Here is a 22,089-nt window from a genome sequence, read left to right on the forward strand (position 1 = left end):
AGCCAGACTCCAGCTGGGACCACTCCTTGCTCAGTTCTTTCCTCTGCTCCATCTGTTTCCCTCAATCCCTTTCTCCTGTAGCCCAATCCCCTTCTCAGGCTCTGTTTTTAAGGAACCTGACTCAAAGCAGATGCCAAATGGAACTGGGTTAGTCCTGTAGGAAATGACAGGCCCTGAGCTCAGAGTGGCCCTGCAGAAAGATTTCACTGGGCATCTTTGGGGGTTATGGCATTAAGAGAGCAGGAGAGTGATTAGCTGAAGCTTTTCTACTTGGGTAGGATTGAGTCCCTCCACCAAGTACAGCCTCTCCAAAGTACAGGTCTCCTCTTGTCCATCAGGGATTTATTCCAAAACCACCAGTGAATGCCCCTGAAACTGAGGATGGCGCTGAATCCTATATATACTATGTTTGTTTCCAGTATATATTAGTGATAAAGTTTAATTTATAATTTAGGCATATTAAGAGGTTAATAGTAAACTACAATGCTTATAACAATATACTGTAGAACAAGTTATTTAAAACTTATTCTGGAATCTTCCATTTAATAATTTCGATTGACCCAAGGTAGCTGAAACTATAGATAAGTGGGGGCCACTATGTACAAGCTTATAGAATCCCAGTGCTGTCTCCTGTCCCGGCCCCTCCCTGCCATTAGAATTTAGTCCATCTTGGCCAGCAGGCGGTGCGGTGGTTAAGGCGCTGGATTCCATATGGCCAACTCCACAGTGTGAGGCCCAGACCTGCTGGCATCTTCAAAAATATGCCAGTCACGTGTATGTGTGTGCCCCAAATTCTAAGGGGAAAATGGAGGAGAAAGGATTGTGATGTAGCCATCCTTGGGTGGGTTGATTTCCTGCTTTCGTACTCTCTCTCTCCAGCAAGTGCACGTGGCCTATAGTGACAAAAAAAAAAAAAAGAGAGAGAGATTCTAATTTCTAATTCATAGCCACTCGGTGGGTAATTCTAGTTAAACATATACTTTTCCTTTGTGAACAGTAATGTAATGTGATTATGTAGTTAGATTTTTTTTTTTTCCCATGAAAACCTGAGCTTTTTTATAAATTATGATTGAGGGGCAGGGCATGGCGAAGGGGATTTGCAGGTCTCCTGGGCAATACTGCTTTCTTAAGTAATTGGGGACAAGAGTTTAAAAGGATGGCATTTCAGAAATTCAAATGAGAGAAGAAATTGATCAGCCTAAGTAGTTGGTATTTAAGAAATAAGTAACAAGTTACTTAAAGGAGCTAATGTTTATAGTATGTACATAAATATTATTTAAATGAAGGAAGTAGAGAATTGCTTTGTTGAGTCTACTTTCCACAGGTACCACCCGGTCTGGCCACTCGCTTAGCCTGCTACATGAGGCCAGCTTGTTTGGCCCCTTGGGAATTTTGAAACCAGGCATTTCATGAGCAGTCTTGAGGCTGGGGCTCCTCTGCACATGTCAGATGAGACAAAGTGGATGGGATGGGGAAGGTGAGGTGGGCATGAACAGGGTGAGAATTGCCTAGCGATTGTTTTTGGCATGAACAGGGTGAGAATTGCCTAACGATTGTTTTTAGCCTGGATGAAAGTCTCCTTTCCCCATCAACTTGCCTGCATTTTTATCCTCAAATAGTATCATGTTTTGAGGATCTGGTAGCATGGCCTTGAAGTTTAAAGCTGGATTTGTTTTGGGGCCCCTCCCATCTTCCCCTCTTTACAATGAACTTGATATTAGATCTCTTACAATCGGGGATTGTACACGCTTAATGTCCCAGGCTGCTCTCAGGACTGTGGCAGCGCAGTCATCAGGCAGCGTGCTGATGTATCCTTCTGTTTTTTTACAGCGATCTGCCGCCAGGGCTGTAGTCCCAAGCATGGGTCTTGCAAACTGCCAGGCGATTGCAGGTAAATGTCTATACTGGTTTACGTGGGTTTTCTTTTATTGTAATGCAGGAGAGGACCAGACTATCATGAATATGCTTTTGTGTATGTGGGGGGCGGGGGGAAGGGTGGATAAGAAAGTTTAAAAAAAAAAAGTTTGAAATAGGCACATCCGAAGCTTATTAAATTATACCAGCTGTCCGGTGGAATGCACACATCACTTCTCTCTTGGTGGGGGGAGGCGCGGGGGGGGAACTTATAGGTCTGACTAGTGATTTCATGTACTAACTGTTCTGTAAATTGATAACACATTTTTATAATCTTCTCTTCAAGTGCTAATGGACTTGATGGGGAGGGATGTGGGTTTGTTTCTGAACATCCCTCTCCTCCTCCTCCACCCTAGTTTTTCCTCTCCCTGCTTTTTGCCACTTTTCCCATCAGTAGGCAGAAGTCCAGCTTTCTTCAGAATGGGATTAGTGCAATCTCCTGGCCCCTGTGCAGGCGGGAGCCGGGGCGGTGGTCCTGAGGGGTTAATGGCTGTGCTGGAATCTTGTCAGTTGAGCCTGATGAATGTAGACTTTTGCTGCTGGCCTTTGAAGTCTATTCTTTCATGGTCCAGGAACAATGCAGAAGCCAATTGGAGGCCTACCCTGACCGCTTCACGATTATGATTTTGGAACCTCTGGAAATATATATTATGCCAATTCGGGAAGGGCTTGTTTCAGAAAATATTGATGGTGTCTGTGGCATTTTGATAGTCTTGCACTTTTCTGCCTGCTGAATTGTAAGAATTAGCAGATCTAACATGATACTGAATGGATCCTTTGGACCTGTGACTTTTGCCCCAAAAGCTGAGCCAGGAGATGCATGTGAGACACTGTCTTAATCAATACATCTCAAACTAAAATGTCACCTGGGGCTCTTAGTCCAACACAGACCTTGATTCTGTGGGTCTAGGTGGGCACCCGGGTCTTCATTTCTAACAAGCTCCCAAGTGCTGATGCTATTGTAGATGGGACCAGACTTTGGGAGTCATTGGTCCAAAACCTCAGTACTCAATGTAGACTCCCAGAATTAACCAGGAAACTGTTAAGCAGGTTCATGGGCTCCTCCCAACCCTGGCTGCTTCCCACTCTCTTGGCCTGGCCCAAGAATCTGCATTTGGCAAGTTGCCATGTGATGTCACTTAGTACATTTTGAGGGCTGCTGCTTTAAAGAGAATTATCTGTGGTCCTCAGCCTTTTATGATCCCTCCTCTCTATCTCTGCACCTCACACCCATCACCCCCACATGCATGAGGGAACATTGAATTCTGCGGCTTGAAGCTAAAGTGGGCTTCAAGGCAGCTGCAAGTCAAATATGTTGTCTCTTCCTGCATTTCTGATAGTTTATTTTCTGGAAGGCTGAGGGGGTTCACCACCTAACCACCATTGGTGGGGGCTGGCCGAAGTCCTTAACAGCAGTGCTGTCTGTCGAATGCAGAGCAGGAAATCCACCTACATTCACCCTTCCTAATTAAGGGTGTTCTGGAGAAAGGCAGAGGCAGTGCTATTAGTGACTCTGAGCCTGCTCCCTACTCAGATGAGTATCAGCCAAGGCCAACCCGATTTGTGCTTCTATCATCAGAATAAACACACTGCTGAGTAGGGGAGGGCCCTCCCAGCCAGAACAACAGGCTTTGTTTCCAGAATTTAGCCCTTTCTCTTTCGAAGTCTCACCTTCCACTCCCTGCCCAGACATGCACCAGTGCCCTTATTTACTTAAGGTGCGACTTTCCCACACGCCATTTGCATAGTCTCCCAACCGAATTCGTTCTCCCTACCTTGAAAGAAAATCAAAACAGAACCTTCTAGCTAAGGAAGTTCAGGTTGCGTCCTGCTCCAGAAATAGTTGAATGGCGAGTTACCTGTAAGTTGTCTTTTGAATTATGTATTACACAGGTCCTTTTTTTTTTTTTTTTGGTTTCCCTCCCCCACATGAGAAAACTTTACTGGTTTTGCCATTCCCAGTAGACTTAGCTTCTCTTTCCTGGGTCTACATGCTTGCTTTATGGCAAGCCTGCCAATAATATCAAACTTAATTATGAATCATCATATGAGGAAAGGCACTTCAATTTCTCATGAGAATCTTAATCATATATTATTAAACTGGGATAACTTGGTGGATGCCTCTTTTAGGGTCAGTATTTTTATTTGTTTTCTTTTGAAGTCATCCGTGGCCTCTTGTGGTTGCTTTTTCATGCTTGGGGATTGAGCTCTTGTTAATTAAGAGGTGAGGTTGGGTCCTCGGCTGCCTCTCCTTGCTTTTATTAAACAAATTGTAGAGGTGTCGTGATTTTAATGTGGAAGAGAACAAGAGAAGACAGCGAGAATATTGCTATTTCCCAGTCAGTTCCCCCTTATTATATTCCAGCCTAAGAATATCAGCCTTAACAGAATGGCTCCCTCACCTTCCACCTTCCCCTAACTCAGATGGTCACTTAAAACTATATCAACAAATGACTTGGATTGTTCGTACTTCACTCTTTTAAGTAATCACTTGTCATTTAGATTGACGGTCCAATTTATACAAACCAGAATCTAGTGTCTGATTAATTTCAAACCACACTTCCCAGTTGAGCTTTGTGTTTGGGTGTGGACAGCTTATTCAGAGAAGTTAGGAAGTGGTTAGTCAGTATTCTCAGGGTTAAGTTGATTCTCAGCCCTGGGTGATTAGCTATTAGCTAGATCCCTATAATTTTCCCATGACAAGGATTTGTAACTGCCTCCAGCTCTCTGAAACCCGAAAGCCTTTCTTTTAAGGAGTGGGAGCAATTGTTTTCCAGAATTAGAGCTGAGCAACTTGGTGTAGGGGGTGGGCAGTTCTGGTCATGGCTGATCCCAGGTCCCATTCTAGAAATACCTTGTCTCCCAGTCACTCTGCCTTCATCTCACCATTAGGGAAGGTGGTGTTTCTCCCTACCCTCTTCTACCGCCTTTTGTTAAAGTCTGAGTTTTGAGAAGGTGGTTAAAGTTTCAGAGGGCTTGAAACTTGAGGGGAGAGTGGCTTGAGACCCTGCCCTCTCTCCCATCCCAGGTGAAGGTTTATGTTTGTGTTTTTGTTTGGGGATCAAAGGCACCATTTGGCCTCTAGAGTCTGATGAACAAGGCATTTTTATTTTTAAAGGAAACTCAACTCCCCCAATACTAGATAAACTAAGTTGACCTCCCCGCCCCCCCTTTTTTTTTTTTGGTAGAGTGAGAAATAACTATAAATTAGCATGAACAGCTGAACAACCACAGTAATGGGTCATAAGTGGTCTATAGAGTTGGTCCCAAGTGTTGGCATGCCTTTCACCTGCCCTGCAAAAATGGGTTCAGAGATCCAACTGTGGTTCCTGCCCCAGAAGAGTGCCCCGTCCCTCCTTATTTTTTTGATTTAGTAAAGTGTCATCAGCAGGCAATTGCCTGCCACACTTGTTGCATTTCTGCACAAGGGGGGTTGTGACTTGCTGTTCAGACAAAGAGCTAAGCGGGGCTGGGAGGGCAGCATTTGGGGAGACTTTTGCATAGCCATTGTTACTGGAGAGTCCTCCGCCTTTATGGTCTGTCCTGATGAGGCCCTGGGATTGATTTATTCCATGCCCCCACCCTGGGCTCATCTGTGGGAGACTGAGAAGAGAGTGGCTTTGTGAAGGGCAGCCCCATGCTGGCCTTTCCTCAAACAGCCCTCCTTTTGTCAGGAGTTGGCTGGGAGGGGAGCTTAGCCCCTCTGTGAAAATGTTTGTTTATAAGGAGCCCCCAGATGAGCCTTGAACATCTTGTCTCCCAAAACAAAACAGAAAGGGTCTCCTGTTTTAATTGCACAGATCCCCCTGCATGTGCAACAGGCTAACCTGGGGGTGTGCTGTTTATCCCCAGGTGCCAGTACGGCTGGCAAGGCCAGTACTGTGATAAGTGCATCCCACACCCAGGATGTGTCCACGGCACCTGTAATGAGCCCTGGCAGTGCCTCTGTGAGACCAACTGGGGTGGTCAGCTCTGCGACAAAGGTATGCCCATCTGGGACCATACCTGGGGTGGCATGGGGACCTTGGGAGGACCATGAGATTTGGGATGGTGCTGATTTGGTTTGTACCTGTATTTATTTACTTGCAGAAGGCTTTTATGCTGAATGTGTTTCAATCTGTCTTTAATGCTGTGGGATTTTTTTTTTTCATTTGTTTGTTTTATTTTTAAGAGAGGAGCTAGAAATGTGATGGGTTTAGCAATCTTTATGATAGTCTCTTAGTGACTTTGGGATCTTTTGGGCAGATCTCAACTATTGTGGGACTCATCAGCCGTGTCTCAATGGAGGAACCTGTAGCAACACGGGTCCTGATAAATATCAGTGTTCCTGCCCTGAGGGGTATTCAGGACCCAACTGTGAAATTGGTAAGTGGTCCAAGCTGTATGAGATTCCTTTGTTTAATTTTTCTGTACACTCAGCTTGAAAAACAAATACACTGAGGGGCCTGTAAAAAGATTAAAATAGCCTCCAAAGTTAAGACTTGCTATCCCAGACGTTCTGTAGGTCTTGGAAACTTCCTTCAGGTCCCCAAAGTGTTCTGGAGGGTACTGATTAGCATAGGAGGCAGCACAAAGTGTTATGACCCTAGCTCGGAGATGTCTTGGCATGTGGCTGGAGATGGCTTAGCAAGAAAGATGACATCCTTTCTTCCCCAGACACTGCAGTGTTATAACACGTGCTTGCTTTTATCTTTTGAAGCACGCTTCAAGCTGGTATTCAAGGAGTGGGATTTGGTTGCTGGGAGTGGGGGATAGGTTTAAAAATCGCTGATATCCTTTGCTGACCCTCTCCTGGTTTTGCAGCCGAGCATGCTTGCCTCTCTGATCCCTGCCACAACAGAGGCAGCTGCAAGGAGACCTCCCTGGGCTTTGAGTGTGAGTGTTCTCCAGGATGGACTGGTCCCACATGCTCCACAAGTAAGTCTGGTTTGGGCCTGTGGCTCTTCTACAGGTTTGCTGTGTGAAGAGACAGGGCGGGGTGGGGGTGGGGGTGGGGGCAAATCCCTGGCTTGTCCGATGTTGACGTATTACTGATGTGTCTAATGGGACAAGGGTAGGTGTCTGCTGGGCAGTCTGGTGGCTGGTGCACCTAGCGGTCACTCCCCACCCTCCTCCTCCCCACTGTGTCGGCACGTGTCTGTTATTGGCAGAAATATCCTCATGGAATATCCCCTTTGCTTGTGCCCTTGGAACTCCTGCTCCAAATCAGGGTTATTCTTGCAGCCTTGGAGGGACTTCCTGCAAGAGAAGGTTGTCACTACTAAAGTTCATCATAGGACCAGGTGGCCTCAAAAGGACCCAGGTCATAGAGTTCCTTCTGCTATGAGATTTGACTGTCTGAACCACCTGGGGAGCTTTCCAGAGCATGTCAGTGGGTACCAGAGATTTCCTTCCAAGTCAGGAAGTTCCTCGTCATTTTTTTTTAAGAATTATTTTATTTAACTATTTATTTATTTTATTTTGACCAGAGAGGGACAGAGCAAGTGAGAGAGAGAGAGAGAGGGAGAGAGAGAGAGAGAGAGAGAGAGAGAGAGAGAGCTGTGGCTCTTCTACAGGTTTGCTGTGTGAAGAGACAGGGCGGGGTGGGGGTGGGGGTGGGGGCAAATCCCTGGCTTGTCCGATGTTGACGTATTACTGATGTGTCTAATGGGACAAGGGTAGGTGTCTGCTGGGCAGTCTGGTGGCTGGTGCACCTAGCGGTCACTCCCCACCCTCCTCCTCCCCACTGTGTCGGCACGTGTCTGTTATTGGCAGAAATATCCTCATGGAATATCCCCTTTGCTTGTGCCCTTGGAACTCCTGCTCCAAATCAGGGTTATTCTTGCAGCCTTGGAGGGACTTCCTGCAAGAGAAGGTTGTCACTACTAAAGTTCATCATAGGACCAGGTGGCCTCAAAAGGACCCAGGTCATAGAGTTCCTTCTGCTATGAGATTTGACTGTCTGAACCACCTGGGGAGCTTTCCAGAGCATGTCAGTGGGTAACAGAGATTTCCTTCCAAGTCAGGAAGTTCCTCGTCATTTTTTTTTAAGAATTATTTTATTTAACTATTTATTTATTTTATTTTGACCAGAGAGGGACAGAGCAAGTGAGAGAGAGAGAGAGAGGGAGAGAGAAAGTGAGAGAGAAAGTGAGAGAGAGAGAGAAAGTGAGTGACTGAAAGAGAGAGAGAGAGAGAGAGAGAAAAAGAAAGTGAGAAAGCAAGCCACCAGGTCCGGGGCTCGAACTGCAATTGGCCATGTGGGAGTCTAGAGCCCTTAACCACCATGCCATTTGCCGGTCCCTAGGAAGTTCCTCATGTTTAACAAGCTCCTGGAGTCCTAAGGTGCAGCCAGGCATGAGAACCAGTCCTCAGGACCTGGGAACAGCATGTGCTGTGGCTGTGCATCTGGGTTCTGGGGTCAGATGGCCGGGGCTAGCACCAGGGCCCCTGCCCATCATCTGTGGGATTCCAGCTGTCGCTGTAACCTCTCTGTGCCCTGTTTAGTGGGATAGTAGCAATTCCTATCTCCAAGGGCTGCTGTGAAAAACAGCCTGGCACTTGATAAATGAATTAAGCACTCTCTATAGTCCAATGTGGAAGTGGGGAACGCAGACCCGGGTGTGTTATTTATGACAATGAAAAGTGTCAGTTTTCCACCTGTAAAAGAATTTTTCTTTTTCTTTTTCTCTTCTTAGTGACCTCTGAGCCATGCAACTTTTCTTAAATAAAGATGAGGCCGATCTAGGTGTCCTGTGTCCCTGCTGGGGCAATGCTCTGAGGGTGTCCAGCTGTCTCTCTCCCCCACTGCTTAGGTTGGGATTAAATGAACTGGGGCAGTGGAGGATTTAAAGCTAAAATCAAGGCTTCTGCCTCCGCGTCACCGTCCCATGTGTCCTGCTGTAGCTTTACTTGTAGCAGGTGTCTGGCTCGTAAGCGACGCCCCTCATGCGAGGGGTGAATGAAATGATCTAATTGTTAAATAGATTGACGTGTCACTCTCCTCTCCTGTTTTTGTTGAATAGACATTGACGACTGTTCTCCCAATAATTGTTCCCACGGGGGCACCTGCCAGGACTTGGTCAATGGATTTAAGTGCGTGTGTCCCCCACAGTGGACGGGCAAAACCTGCCAGTTAGGTAAGAAAATCTCTGCGACGGGCATCTCTGTGCCAAGGTTGGCTTTGATAGTCAAGGCTGTTCGAGAAGATGAGCCTGTGGCTGGTGGTGCGAGTGCGTGCCCTGTCCTACTGAGAAGTAATTTATTATCCAGGGTCTGTGGGCCTGGGAGAAATAACTTGCATGTAAATGGACTCGCTCTTTTAGGCCCTGTGGGAAAGTCGTGGGATTCCTTGAACCATGTCAATCGTCTATCCGAGAGTGTTCATCTGGGTTCCAAACGGGGATGATCTCATGAGGAATGAGCTGTCTGCATTCTTTTTGCCACATTTAAATCCCGGCAACTAGGCTGCACTGGGTTTTACAGAGAAATGCCTGGTGGCTGTCTGCTGTTTTTTTTGGGGGGGCCGGGTGTTAACAAGCAGCTGGAAATTTATCAATTAGTGTTCGTTGTTGGTGAACAGCTAGGCAGAGGGATCAGATGCACAAAGTAGGGGGAACCTAGTATCTTTTCTTTAGCTAGCTTATTGAAATGTCTGATTTCAGAACAACTATTAGTATGGTGGGTTTTTTTAAATTTTTTTTTTATTTTTGAGAGGAGATGGGGGGTAAAACATTTCTCAGTACTCCTCCCCATTTCTTTTCAGATGCAAATGAATGCGAGGCCAAACCTTGTGTAAATGCCAAATCCTGTAAGAATCTGATTGCAAGTTACTACTGTGATTGCCTTCCAGGCTGGATGGGTCAGAATTGTGACATAAGTGAGTGACCGTTCTCATTTTGACTTTCACGAAACTTGGGTGTTCAAGGTTCTTGCCGCCGATCCACAGTAGAGCTCCAGTTCTTGAGTCGTATTCCTAGAAGGAAAACCTTGGTAGGGGTGGGAGGTTTGGAGAAGGAGTAGTCAATAGCCATGAAAACATACACTTTACCCAGCTTACTTGCTGCTAAAACTGGCCCTATTCTGATAAGGTGGCTGAAACAATGATGTGAAGTTTCACTCCCTCAGCCTGGAAGAATTAGGGAGGCTCTCCACCCAGTGTAAGAACCTTATCTCACAGGAAGCACACAGGAAATCTGATTTGAAACGTTTATCTCTCCTGAGCTGAGAAGACTTTTCAATGAAGCCCAATTTCAATGTAAATTGCCTCTTTAATGTGACCCTTTATTTTTTAGATATTAATGACTGCCTTGGCCAATGCCAGAATGATGCCTCCTGTCGGGTATGTAAATCTTTGTTTAAATTAAAACCTTGATGATTGGCAACAACCTGAGATTTCTGTGATTCTGGGGGATCTCTGTCCCTATGACATTTAAACATATACGTGAAAAGTGAGTCTTGGGAAGTTTCACTAGGGCTCACGTTACCCCAGCCTCCTGGGAGTCATTTTGAAGGCATGCACGTAGAAATTCCTCTAACCCATTTCGAGAGGCTTGGCATTTGGCCGTGTCAGTGATTCAGCTGAACCGCAAGAGTCATGCTAAACCGCTGAAACCCCATGTTTGTGGAATACATAGAAAAGAAAGCATGTGTTTCTCTCCCCCTTCTCCTTCTCCAGGATTTGGTTAATGGGTATCGCTGTATCTGTCCACCTGGCTATGCAGGCGATCACTGTGAGAGAGACATCGATGAATGTGCCAGCAACCCCTGTTTGAATGGGGGTCACTGTCAGAATGAAATCAACAGATTCCAGTGTCTGTGTCCCACTGGTTTCTCTGGAAACCTCTGTCAGGTGAGTGTCGGCTGAACCTCAGAGGGGCCACGTTTTACAGTGGAGCTCTTCTCTTCCTCCCCCACCCCCTTGCTCGCCTCTTGTCTCCTCTGTCTGGAGTCTCCTGACATCTATTAACATCCTATTGATTAGGGAATCTCTGCTAGACAAATGCTGATGCAGGGAGAAGTTGATGAATGATTTTCTTCCTAGTGTCTGTAACTCATCTGTTTTGGCTTTGTGTTCTCTTTCATTCTCTCCACCGCCCTCCTCCTCTTTCTTTCTTTTCTTTTTTTTTTTTAATGTTTACCTAGACTATGGCAGTCCCTGAGGCATAAAGGTATAATACAGTGTCTCCTAATAGAAGCAGATGGAGGGGGTCAGATTCTATTTTCTTCTGCCCCAGAGAAACTGTCATGACACCTTTGTTTTATTTTTATCCCTCCCTCCCCACCCCTATCTTCCCTGCTGCTGATATTTGCAGCTGGACATAGATTATTGTGAGCCCAATCCCTGCCAGAATGGCGCCCAGTGCTTCAATCGTGCCAGCGACTATTTCTGCAAATGCCCCGAAGACTACGAGGGCAAGAACTGCTCACACTTGAAAGACCACTGCCGCACGGCCCCTTGTCAAGGTACCTTCCTTCCCCTAGGACCTGGCTGTCTTGAGACTCTTCTTTCTCTGCCACTGCCCCCTTGATACTCAGCATAGCAGATAGGTGGGGAGGGCTTCTGGATTGGAAGGACCTTATCTGATGATTTAGGGAAGCCAGAACACGTGGAAGCAATCTAGTTGACCAGCCACATGGGACAGACGTGGTCCCACGTCTGCAGGTAGCTCAGGGCAGTGAATGTGAGATCAAAAAGCTCTGGGGTGGGCTAATTTGTAACGCTGAGTCAAATTCCTCAGAGTAGCACTGTCACTTGAACTTCCTATAGCAGGGGAATGTTCTGTGTCTGTGCTCACAGGTACATACTAGTAGCCATGGATCATTTAGAAGGTGACTAGAACAGCTAGGAACTTAATTTCAGTTCATTTATGAGAAGCCTCCCAAAAGTATGTGGAACATGCAATTAAAGTCCGGGTTCGTTTGGGAGCTCCAAAATTTGGCATCCAAGTGTAGATTTTTCATAATGCATTTTCCATGAACTTTTTGAAGAACCCTTAAAAATGTCAATAGCCACAAATGGTTTGTGGCTGCTGTTTTAAGTGGTACAACTGTAAAGCTTTTCTAAGTGTGTCCTTTAGCTTTGTTTAAATAAGATGAAGAAGGAAGGACGTTGAACTGGTCCTTATTCCATTGTAAGCATTTATTTATGAAATTGAGATGTCTGGTAGGATGGAGGGGGACCACAAGCATTGAGGGTTTCTTGGCTACACAGAAAATGTCTTACAAAAAAGTTCTCTCCACCTGGAGTCTTCAGCCTTGCCTGTCATAGTGCAACATGGCACAGTGTCAAGTCTGGGCCCCTGGGGCGCCTCTCACCTTCTCACCCTCATTAGCCCAGAAGGTGCTTGTCTCCAGGACAGCGGGCTTGGCCTGGGTTCCTGGCTGTGGGTCTGTGACTCTGATCTGATCCCGAGCTTGTCTTCTAGTGATCGACAGCTGCACAGTGGCCATGGCTTCCAACGACACACCTGAAGGGGTGCGGTACATTTCCTCGAATGTCTGTGGTCCCCACGGGAAGTGCAAGAGTCAGTCGGGAGGCAAATTCACCTGTGACTGTAACAAAGGCTTCACGGGCACATACTGCCATGAAAGTAAGACCCCTCATCGGGGAGATGGGGTGCGCCTCGCCCAGACCCTGCCACTGGCTAGCTTTGGGATCATTTGAGTTTAAATCATTTTCATCAGAAGCAGTAAGACTGGGGAACCTAGTATAGACCTGTCACCACATCTGGGATCTAAGCTGAGGGTCATGTTCAAGTAACCAGATCACTGATACCTCTCAGCCTCCAAGTCTGTTTTAGAATGGTCTGCAATCTTCCTAGTTTGGGTGGTCTTCCACTCCTATATGGGAGCTTCTTTCCTGCTCCCGCCAAGGAGCATAGTGTGTGAGGATGTTAAGTAAAATGGGAGAGGCACTTTCTGGAAGTCTCTGCCTGATAAGTGGCACATCTGATTGAAGAAATGTTCTTGATAGGATCCAGAAGGTGAAGGTGCCTGGTGTGCATGTTCACAGGAGGCAACCATGGGGACAGTAGGACAGGGCTTGGCTGTGGCATTGCACATCCTTCAGTTGCTCTTTTTCTCTTCCTTTTGCAGACATTAATGACTGCGAGAGCAACCCCTGTAAGAACGGCGGCACGTGCATTGATGGCGTCAACTCGTACAAGTGCATCTGCAGTGACGGCTGGGAGGGGGCCTACTGTGAAACCAGTGAGTCTTTGGTGCTTTTTAGACCGACAGGCTGGGATGGGGTGTGCGGGACAGGGGAGGGGAAGGGAAGACCCTATTTCCCCTCGGGAAGCCTTTCATTCTTTGTGATGGAAATCTCTGGAAGTAAGACCCCAGCCCTTTCTGCAAAGCATGGCTTGTGTCCTGTTTGCATTTATTAACACCGATGACAGCTGGTGGGGAGGAACTTCTGCTGAGAAGATACAGAATTAGACTGTGTAATGAAGAAGATAAATAGCCTTGCTCGCAAGGAAAGTCCTTTTTCTATTTTGATTTTAATTTCTGTTCCTCTAGATTTTCCTTCCCTTGGCAGTTCTAGAGGCCTTGCCTAACTTGTAGCATTTGAAGGGATCCAGTTGGGAGCTATTTCATTCCTAGGACAGAGTAATTGTGTTGGAGTCTGGGACTGCTTAACTGCAGTTGGAGTGGGGAGTGGGAAGCAGGGGCTGGGTGTAGCAGTAGGTAAGGTTCAGCTCTTACTGCTATGGACGGTCTCAGAATCTTCTGCAGCTCAGTGTCTCCTGTCTGATTTTTAGATATTAATGACTGTAGCCAGAACCCCTGCCACAATGGGGGCACCTGTCGCGACCTGGTCAACGACTTTTACTGTGACTGTAAAAATGGGTGGAAAGGAAAGACCTGCCACTCACGTAAGTGGGAGCCAGTCTCCATCTTCTCTGGAGCATCTCCGTGCCCCCATCATTTGTGGGAGCCAGCTGGCCTGGGCTCACACTGAGATATTTTTCTTGTAGGTGACAGCCAGTGTGATGAGGCCACGTGCAACAATGGTGGCACCTGCTATGATGAAGGGGACACTTTTAAGTGCATGTGTCCTGGTGGCTGGGAAGGAACAACCTGTAACATAGGTAACTTCCTGTCCCACGTGGGGTCGCAGCGGCCATGGTCACCACCATGGAGAGTGTGATCAATTTCCTGGGTCTGGATCTTGCCCCTCCAGATGGTTTCTGGATCCTCAGTGTGATCTTATCTGTTCTTGTCTTATAGCTCGAAACAGTAGCTGCCTACCCAACCCTTGCCACAATGGGGGTACCTGTGTGGTCAACGGTGAATCCTTCACGTGCGTCTGCAAAGAAGGCTGGGAGGGGCCCATCTGTACTCAGAGTGAGTGTCCTCCCCCTTGTTCTCTCTCAGGGCTGCTGGAGCATATCCTGACACCCTTGGGGACTGGCAATGGAAACCAGAAGCAGCGCTGTTTGATGTCTGCTTTTGTATCACCTGGGTCTGTACTAATGACTTGATGGGATGCAGCCCTGACCTGGGCATGAGAAAGTCGCCAATGAGATAAGTGGAGACAGATGGTGTCTCCGTTCCCAGCATTGGGCCCACCAGCAGCCTGCCTCCTTCCATTCTCACCCCCGTCCCCTCCCGGGGCCTCTTCCTGTGTACATGTGTCCCACGGCAAATGAAACCAAGTGTGGTGCAGGCCTGGTTCCAATTTAGCAGAGGGTTTCAGTGTGTTTCACTGGTGTTAACTACGACTTTATCATTTGGGTATGATGGAAATAAGTGGAGTTTTGACTTAGGGCTAAGACTGCTTTCCTGCTGCATGCTTTGATATTAAGTTGTCTTTTCTTTGCAGATACCAATGACTGCAGCCCTCATCCCTGGTAAGTCAGAACCTTTTACGCTAGCACATGTCAGCTGCAGCGTGCATGGGAATCACCCGTCTTGTTTAAAATGCAGGTTGTGAGTCAGGAGGTCTGGGTGGGGCTCCCGACTCAGCCTTTCTAACAAGCTCCCAGATGATGCTGAGCCTGCTGCTCCGTGGACCACACTTTAATTAGCCAGGTTGTGTCTTCATTTAGAGAAGTGATTCTCAACCTTGGCCGCACACTAGAATTGCCTAGGGAGCTTTTAAAGTCCCAGTGCCAGGGGTGCAACTGAGACCTATGAAATTAGACTCTCTGGGGGTGGCACCTAGGAATCAGTATTTTCAAAGCTTCCCCAAGCCCCAGGTGGGGTGGTGGGGGGGGTGAGAGTGCTGACCGTAACTGGCATGGCTTCATAGGATGGATGGGCAGCCAGAATCCTGGCCCAGGAGTTTGGTAACCAAGGTGATCTTTGTCCTCTCTTCTTAGTTACAACAGTGGCACCTGTGTGGATGGAGACAACTGGTACCGGTGTGAATGTGCCCCAGGTTTTGCTGGGCCAGACTGCAGAATAAGTAAGTGTCACCTCTCTCTGCTTTTCTCAGTGACTATTCCCCCATTCTACTCAGTCCCAGCTGGAGACTCATCTTTAAAAACAATTAAGGCCACCGTTCCCTTTAAGTATCCCTGACAAAGCAAGTAATCTCCAGCCTCTAGCTGGGATTAAGATACTCCTAGCTGGATCCTCCCAGGTGCCTGCTGGGGGTTCCCTGGGTGGTGCAGCCCTACTTATGTTAGGAGAGACAGTGCCAGCTACAGAATGTGATGATTAATCTATGCTGAGGCCCTGAAGAAAATGTGTGCTTTTCCCATGATTAATGTGAAATTATGGGCAGGCATTAACTACAGCTACAATGGTGCAGGACAGTGCTAAGGCAGATGGAAGGGACGAGAACCATGGCTTTCAAAGGTGGTTTGGGATGGGTTTGATCAAGCCCTGGAGAAATGATAATACAGGAATGTGTGGGAGATGGGCAAAATTCTTTATTTTGAACTTCTTGTCTCCGACTTTACATGTGCTTTTTAATCCAAACAATGTGATAGAATAATTGTATTACTAGTTTGTTTTTGCCCCCAAATTTCTTAAAATGTTACTCTGAATTCACAAGTCTCATTTGTCTGGACTTTGGCATTACATGGGCGTTGGTTGTAATCTCAGCCAGGTAGGCAAAGTATGGCTTGGGGGTCACATGTGGCCCATTGCCTGTTTTTACAAATAAAGCCTTCTTGGCACGTAGTCATGCTCCTTTGCTTTTGTGTTGTCTGTGGCTGCTTCCGTGACACCACGCAGAACTGAGTACTTGTGTAGAGACCATGTGGTCCAGAAAGCCTGGAATATTTATTTTCTGACCTTTTTAGGGAAAAGTTTGTAGGCCTTGCTCTAAAATCTACTGTCAGAGTGAAAGGAACTTAGTTTAAAATTGCAGCCTCCCAGAATGACTCAGCTGTTAAGTCAGTATGATGATGATCTTTCGGGGTGCGGGGGTCAGTAGAAACTTTTGGGATACTGATGATCTGTTTATTTGCTGGTCACATAAGTAAAAACTTCATCAAGCTTACTTTTAGGACAGTATGCTTTTTTTTAATCTATGCCAACGGAAGAAACTTAGAAAAATATTGCTCCTCTGTACTGGGGCCTAAAGTCAAACTCCATTTCTTCTAGACATCAATGAGTGCCAGTCTTCACCTTGTGCCTTTGGGGCAACCTGTGTGGATGAGATCAACGGTTACCGATGTGTCTGCCCCCCGGGCTATAGTGGTACCAAGTGCAGAGAAGGTATGTGTGCCAGGCCCCAGCTGCCCATGTGTCTTCTGGGTTGAGCGGGCATTGCAGCTGCTGTATCGACTGTTCTTGAGTGGACATTGTACTCTGGCAGGGGGTGGGAAAGACACACGGTGGGGGAAGGAGAAAACATGAGATATCTCTCCAAACAAGGTAGCTGTTGTTTTTAATTGGCTGTTGCCATCCTGCTATTTAACAGTCCGTCCCAAAATTCAGTGGCTTGTAGCAAGCATTTATCTTTATTGCTTAGGGCACGTAGGGTGGGCAGAATGGCAGTAATGTGGATCGGGTTCAGGTCAATTGGAGGCTATATCCGGGATACGGTCTTTTCATGGCACATGGCAGGCACACGAGAAGCCATACTCAGGAGGCCTGCACATGCACTCTGGCCAGTGCAACACGATGGTGTTGCACTGGCCAGAGAAGGTCATGTGGCCAAGCACAATATCAACAGGGTCAGGAAGTACACGTGCTCGCTGTTGTGGGAGGAACTATTACATGGTAGAGGGCACAGGTAGGACCATTTCATAACAGGGAGGGAGTGAAAACTTGAGAACCATTATCTAGTTTACAGAAGAAGAAACTGCTTCCTCATACGTCTCCACCTCTCAGTTTCAGGGAGACCTTGCATCACGATGGGGAGAGTGATACCAGATGGGGCCAAATGGGATGATGACTGTAACACCTGCCAGTGCCTGAACGGACGGATCGCCTGCTCCAAGGTACAGTGTGAGGGCCGCTGCATTCCTGTGTGTTTTGGCATCATGGGTGGGCGTTCCTGTGAGGCTGCCAGCTCCTGTTTTTCTTTCCAGGTCTGGTGTGGGCCTCGACCTTGCCTGCTTCACAAAGGGCACAATGAGTGCCCCAGCGGGCAGAGCTGCATCCCCATCCTGGATGACCAGTGCTTTGTCCGCCCCTGCACGGGTGTGGGTGAGTGTCGGTCATCCAGTCTCCAGCCAGTGAAGACCAAGTGCACCTCTGACCCGTATTACCAGGATAATTGTGCAAACATCACCTTTACTTTTAACAAAGAGATGATGTCACCGGTATGTAACACCTTCTTTGATTTGGGATGGTATGTGTCTGCTTGTTTTGAAGGAGGAGTGCCACAAGTTGGGATCTGACTTCTTAGCTTGAATTCCTGTCTGTAGCAAAGTGACAGGCATTGAATTAGCTTACCTTCCAATATCTTCACATGTATTTGGATTTTTAAACATTATTTTAGGGTCTTACCACAGAGCACATTTGCAGTGAATTGAGGAATTTGAATATTTTGAAGAATGTTACTGCTGAATATTCAATCTACATAGCGTGTGAGCCTTCCCCGTCAGCGAACAATGAAATTCACGTGGCCATTGTAAGTATAAGATCCGTTCACATCAAAGTAACTTTATAATTTTCTCAAAGTTTACCCATTTATCCTGTGAGCATGCATGAGAGCGAGCACACTCCCAGCAGCGTCTTGACACCTTGATCCACCCCCAGCTTCAGTCAGCCCTGAGCAATGGGCTCATGCATGCCCATTGCTCTTAGGGAGGTCTTCAGATGCGAATCTGAAACCTTTTCATATGGGTCATCCCTGCAGAGCATCATGTGTTACCCCTATACCACCATCTAGCCCCCACACCTATCTGATCGCAAGGCAGTTGACAGACTTCCTCAACCAGTTTCCAGTGTAAATACACTGAAGAGACACTTTCCACACGTGTGTTGTCTGGTCTTGTTGAATTAATGCTCCTGTTGGCCATTCTTAGCCTGTCTAGTCTGACAGTCCTTTTTCCTCCAGTCTGCAGAGGATATACGGGATGATGGAAACCCAATCAAAGAAATCACAGACAAAATAATAGATCTCGTCAGCAAGCGTGATGGGAACAGCTCGCTCATCGCTGCCGTTGCCGAAGTGAGAGTCCAGAGGCGTCCTCTGAAGAACAGGACAGGTAGGTGTTGAGAGGAAAGAGTCCCTTTATGTGATGACTGTCACAGCCATCTGCTTTTATCATCCAGCAAAGCCACCGTGTGGGGAATTACCTGATAGCACCTCCCTGTCACAGGCACCCCCAATTTAACTAGGGAGAAAACTGAGGTCCACCTGCTTGGCCAGAGGCCCATGGCTGATGGGTGCAGAGGTCTACCTGACAATTTTTCCCTACCAAAGGACTGTGTATCCTTGCCTGCAAGCTCCCCTGCAGAAATAGATACTGTGCCTAGATCCATCACAAAAGCCACAGACAGAGCCCTGTTGTGCCTGGAGCTTGAAGCTGTACAAAGCTTGACTTGGCGTAGTGGTGCCATGGGACAGTGACTCCTGAGCACTGGGAGGCACTGGTTGGATAGGTAGCTTGGTGGCCCTGCAGGACATCTAGACTTCTCCTTTGAGAATCTCCAGCATCATTGTTCTAGCTAGGAAAAAACTGGGCACATAACTATGGGGCATTTGAGCTTTCTGCACTTGCATTAGCTTTCTGCTAATTCTGAAAACCGACTCCTATACTGAGCAGCCTAAATAGCCAGATGCCCCCCTACTCCATGACACATCACACTCCCCATATGGAGTCAGGTGCTGTGGGAACTGCAGCTTTACCTGGTCTCTCCAGAGGGACTCAAGTGTCAAGGTCTCCAAGGGCCTGATGCCAGCACTCACTTTTCAAGCTACGAAGTGACAATAATGCACTCGTGAAAAGGGACCAGTCCCCCTAGTATCTCCTCTTTGGGACAGAGGAAGGACAGGAGGACCACTAGTATCTCGTGTCCCCTTTCCTCCTTTTTTCGGAGAGTTAATTGGGTTTGTGCCTGCCTTACAGATTTCCTGGTTCCTTTGCTGAGCTCTGTCTTAACTGTGGCTTGGATCTGTTGCTTGGTGACGGCCTTCTACTGGTGCGTACGGAAACGGCGGAAGCCAAGCAGCCACACTCACTCGGCCTCCGAGGACAATACCACCAACAACGTGCGTGAACAGCTAAACCAGATCAAAAACCCCATTGAGAAGCACGGAGCCAACACGGTCCCTATCAAGGATTACGAGAACAAAAACTCCAAAATGTCTAAAATAAGGACACACAACTCTGAAGTGGAGGAGGATGACATGGATAAACACCAGCAGAAAGCCCGGTTTGCCAAACAGCCGGCGTACACGCTGGTAGACAGAGAGGAGAAACCCCCCAATGGCACGCCGACAAAACACCCAAACTGGACAAACAAACAGGACAACAGAGACTTGGAAAGTGCCCAAAGCTTGAACCGGATGGAGTACATCGTATAGCAGATGGCGGGCACTGCCGCCGCTAGGTAGAGTCTGAGGGCACTCGGGGCTTGTAGTTCTTTAAACTGTTGTGTCATATTTGAGTCTGAGGCTGTTGTTGACTTAGAATCCCTGTGTTAATTTAAGTTTTGACAAGCTGGCTTACACTGGCAATGGTAGTTTCTGTGGTTGGCTGGGAAATCGAGCGCTGCATCTCACAGCTATGCAAAACAAGTGGAAAGTGCCCTGGTGTTAAGTTCCCCTGCAGCCAGCACATCATGGATCAGGCCCCCCAGGTGACGACCCAGCCCTTAGTCCTTGAGCTGCCACTTCTGCCAGATGTTCTAATGGTGATGCAGTCTTAGGATCATAGTTTTATTTATATTTATTGACTCTTGAGTTGTTTTTGTATATTGGTTTTATGATGACGTACAAGTAGTTCTGTATTTGAAAGTGCCTTTGCAGCTCAGAACCACAGCAACTATCACAAATGAGTTTATTATTTATTTTTTTTATTGTATTTTTGTTGTCATTGGGGGAGGGGGGGCTTTGATGTCAGCTGTTGCTGGTAAAATGAAGAATTTAAAAAGGAAAAGTGTCAAAAGTAGAATTTTGTATAGTAATGTAAATAATTCTTTTTTTATTAATCACTGTGTATATTTGATTTATTAACTTAATAATCAAGAGCCTTAAAACATCATTCCTTTTTATTTATATGTATGTGTTTAGAATTGAAGGTTTTTGATAGCATTGTTAAGCGTACGGCTTTATTTTTTTGAACTTATTTTCTCATTACGTGTTGCCTATAAGCCAAAATTTAAGGTGTTTGAAAATAGTTTATTTTAAAACGATAGGATGGGCTTCTGTACCTGGAATACTGTTGGAATTTTTTTTTTTTTTTGTACGATGTCAGATGTTTAAAACACCTCTATAGCATCACTTTAAAACACGTTTTAAGGACTGACTAAGGCAGTTTAAGAATTAGTCTAGAACAGGTTCTTTTTTTTTTTTTTCTGCTTTAGACTTGAAAAGAGACAGGCAGGTGATCTGCTACAGAGCAGTTTAAGGGAACAAGTTGAGCTATGACGTAATATAGCCAAAATGTGAGTGGTTGAATATCATTAAAAATATCAAATTAACTGTGTGAAGTTGAAGTTGGAAGCACACCAATCTTATTTTGTAAATTCTGATTTCTTTTCACCATTCGTATGTAATACTGAACCACTTGTAGATTTGATTTTTGTTGTTATCTACTGCATTTAGGGGGTATTCTAATAAGCTAGTTGAATACTTGAACCATACAATGTCCAGTAAGATCACTGTGTAGATTTTGCCATAGAGTACACTGCCTGCCTTAAGTGAGGAAATCAAAGTGCTATTAAGAAGTTTAAGATCGGAAAGGCTTATAAAACAGAAGTAAGCTCGTTGGTTCACCATTGAGACCGGGAAGATACTTTGTATTGTCCTATTAGTGTTATATGAACATGAAAATACATCTTTGATGTGTTGTTCCTGGCAATAAATTTTGAAAAGTAATATTTATTAAATTTTTTGTATGAAAACATGGAACAGTGTGGCCTCTTCTGAGCTTATGTAGTTTCACCAGGCTTTGCTGTGTGCCTTTGCCACCCCACTGAGTCTGTTCTGGTAATTGGGATATAATAGGCTGTAGCCTGACAGGAGCATGGACCAAGAACTAAAAGGCTTGTCAACCACGAGATTCAGCTGAAATTCTCAAAAACCGCGGGGCTGCTGTGAAGCAGGAGCTGTGGGAGCCGGTCTGGGGGAGCCTGGATTCCCTTGTTATTCAACAGCAAGTGTGAATACTGCTTGAATAAACGCCACTGGATTAATGGCCTGTAGTGTGGAGGTGAATTGTTTGTGAGCACTCACAGAAATGCCCACTGTACTAAAAGAGCTTTAAATAGTTTGGAATTGATGTTGGGGGGATAAAGAGGTAGGTTTAATGCTTGCTTTTTTTTTTTCCCTTGACTACTTGGATTAATATTAATGTCCTGTCTTCATTACAGACCACACCCTTATGTGTCTTGTGCACGCTCACTATTGGGGTGGTTTCCTTGCTGGAAAGGGGGTGATAGTTACAAGCCTCTTGTGTGAGGGCCCATCTCCTTGGCGCCTTGCTTTGAGGAAATGAATGTTTGACTGGCTTACCTTGCAGCCTTAGGGAGCTGTCTGGCCTTGGATGGTGTTCCAGAGTTCAGCTTACCCCCCCTTGTAAAGGCAGGAAAGCTGTGATTCTCATTCCTGGTTGCTGG

General features: G+C 46.4%; 1 protein-coding gene across 1 annotated transcript in view; it reads left to right on the forward strand.

Moving 5' to 3' along the window:
• JAG1 (jagged canonical Notch ligand 1) overlaps positions 1-21,377 on the forward strand; it is a gene marked incomplete at its 5' end in the record, with an annotated part of 37,931 nt that extends 16,554 nt beyond the window's left edge. The window contains 22 exon segments of the mRNA XM_014588752.1: positions 1,831-1,891; positions 5,767-5,897; positions 6,160-6,279; positions 6,718-6,831; positions 8,919-9,032; positions 9,659-9,772; positions 10,188-10,234; positions 10,571-10,744; positions 11,208-11,358; positions 12,321-12,485; positions 12,991-13,104; positions 13,659-13,772; positions 13,875-13,988; positions 14,128-14,244; positions 14,723-14,750; positions 15,222-15,307; positions 16,456-16,569; positions 17,188-17,297; positions 17,388-17,621; positions 17,801-17,932; positions 18,362-18,512; positions 19,377-21,377. Of these exon segments, the coding sequence (XP_014444238.1) occupies positions 1,831-1,891; positions 5,767-5,897; positions 6,160-6,279; positions 6,718-6,831; positions 8,919-9,032; positions 9,659-9,772; positions 10,188-10,234; positions 10,571-10,744; positions 11,208-11,358; positions 12,321-12,485; positions 12,991-13,104; positions 13,659-13,772; positions 13,875-13,988; positions 14,128-14,244; positions 14,723-14,750; positions 15,222-15,307; positions 16,456-16,569; positions 17,188-17,297; positions 17,388-17,621; positions 17,801-17,932; positions 18,362-18,512; positions 19,377-19,834 (2,963 nt within the window).
• Positions 21,378-22,089: the final 712 nt, after the last annotated feature.

This window comes from Tupaia chinensis, unplaced genomic scaffold (assembly GCF_000334495.1).
Source record: "Tupaia chinensis unplaced genomic scaffold, TupChi_1.0 Scaffold000305_1, whole genome shotgun sequence".
Taxonomy (NCBI): domain Eukaryota; kingdom Metazoa; phylum Chordata; class Mammalia; order Scandentia; family Tupaiidae; genus Tupaia; species Tupaia belangeri.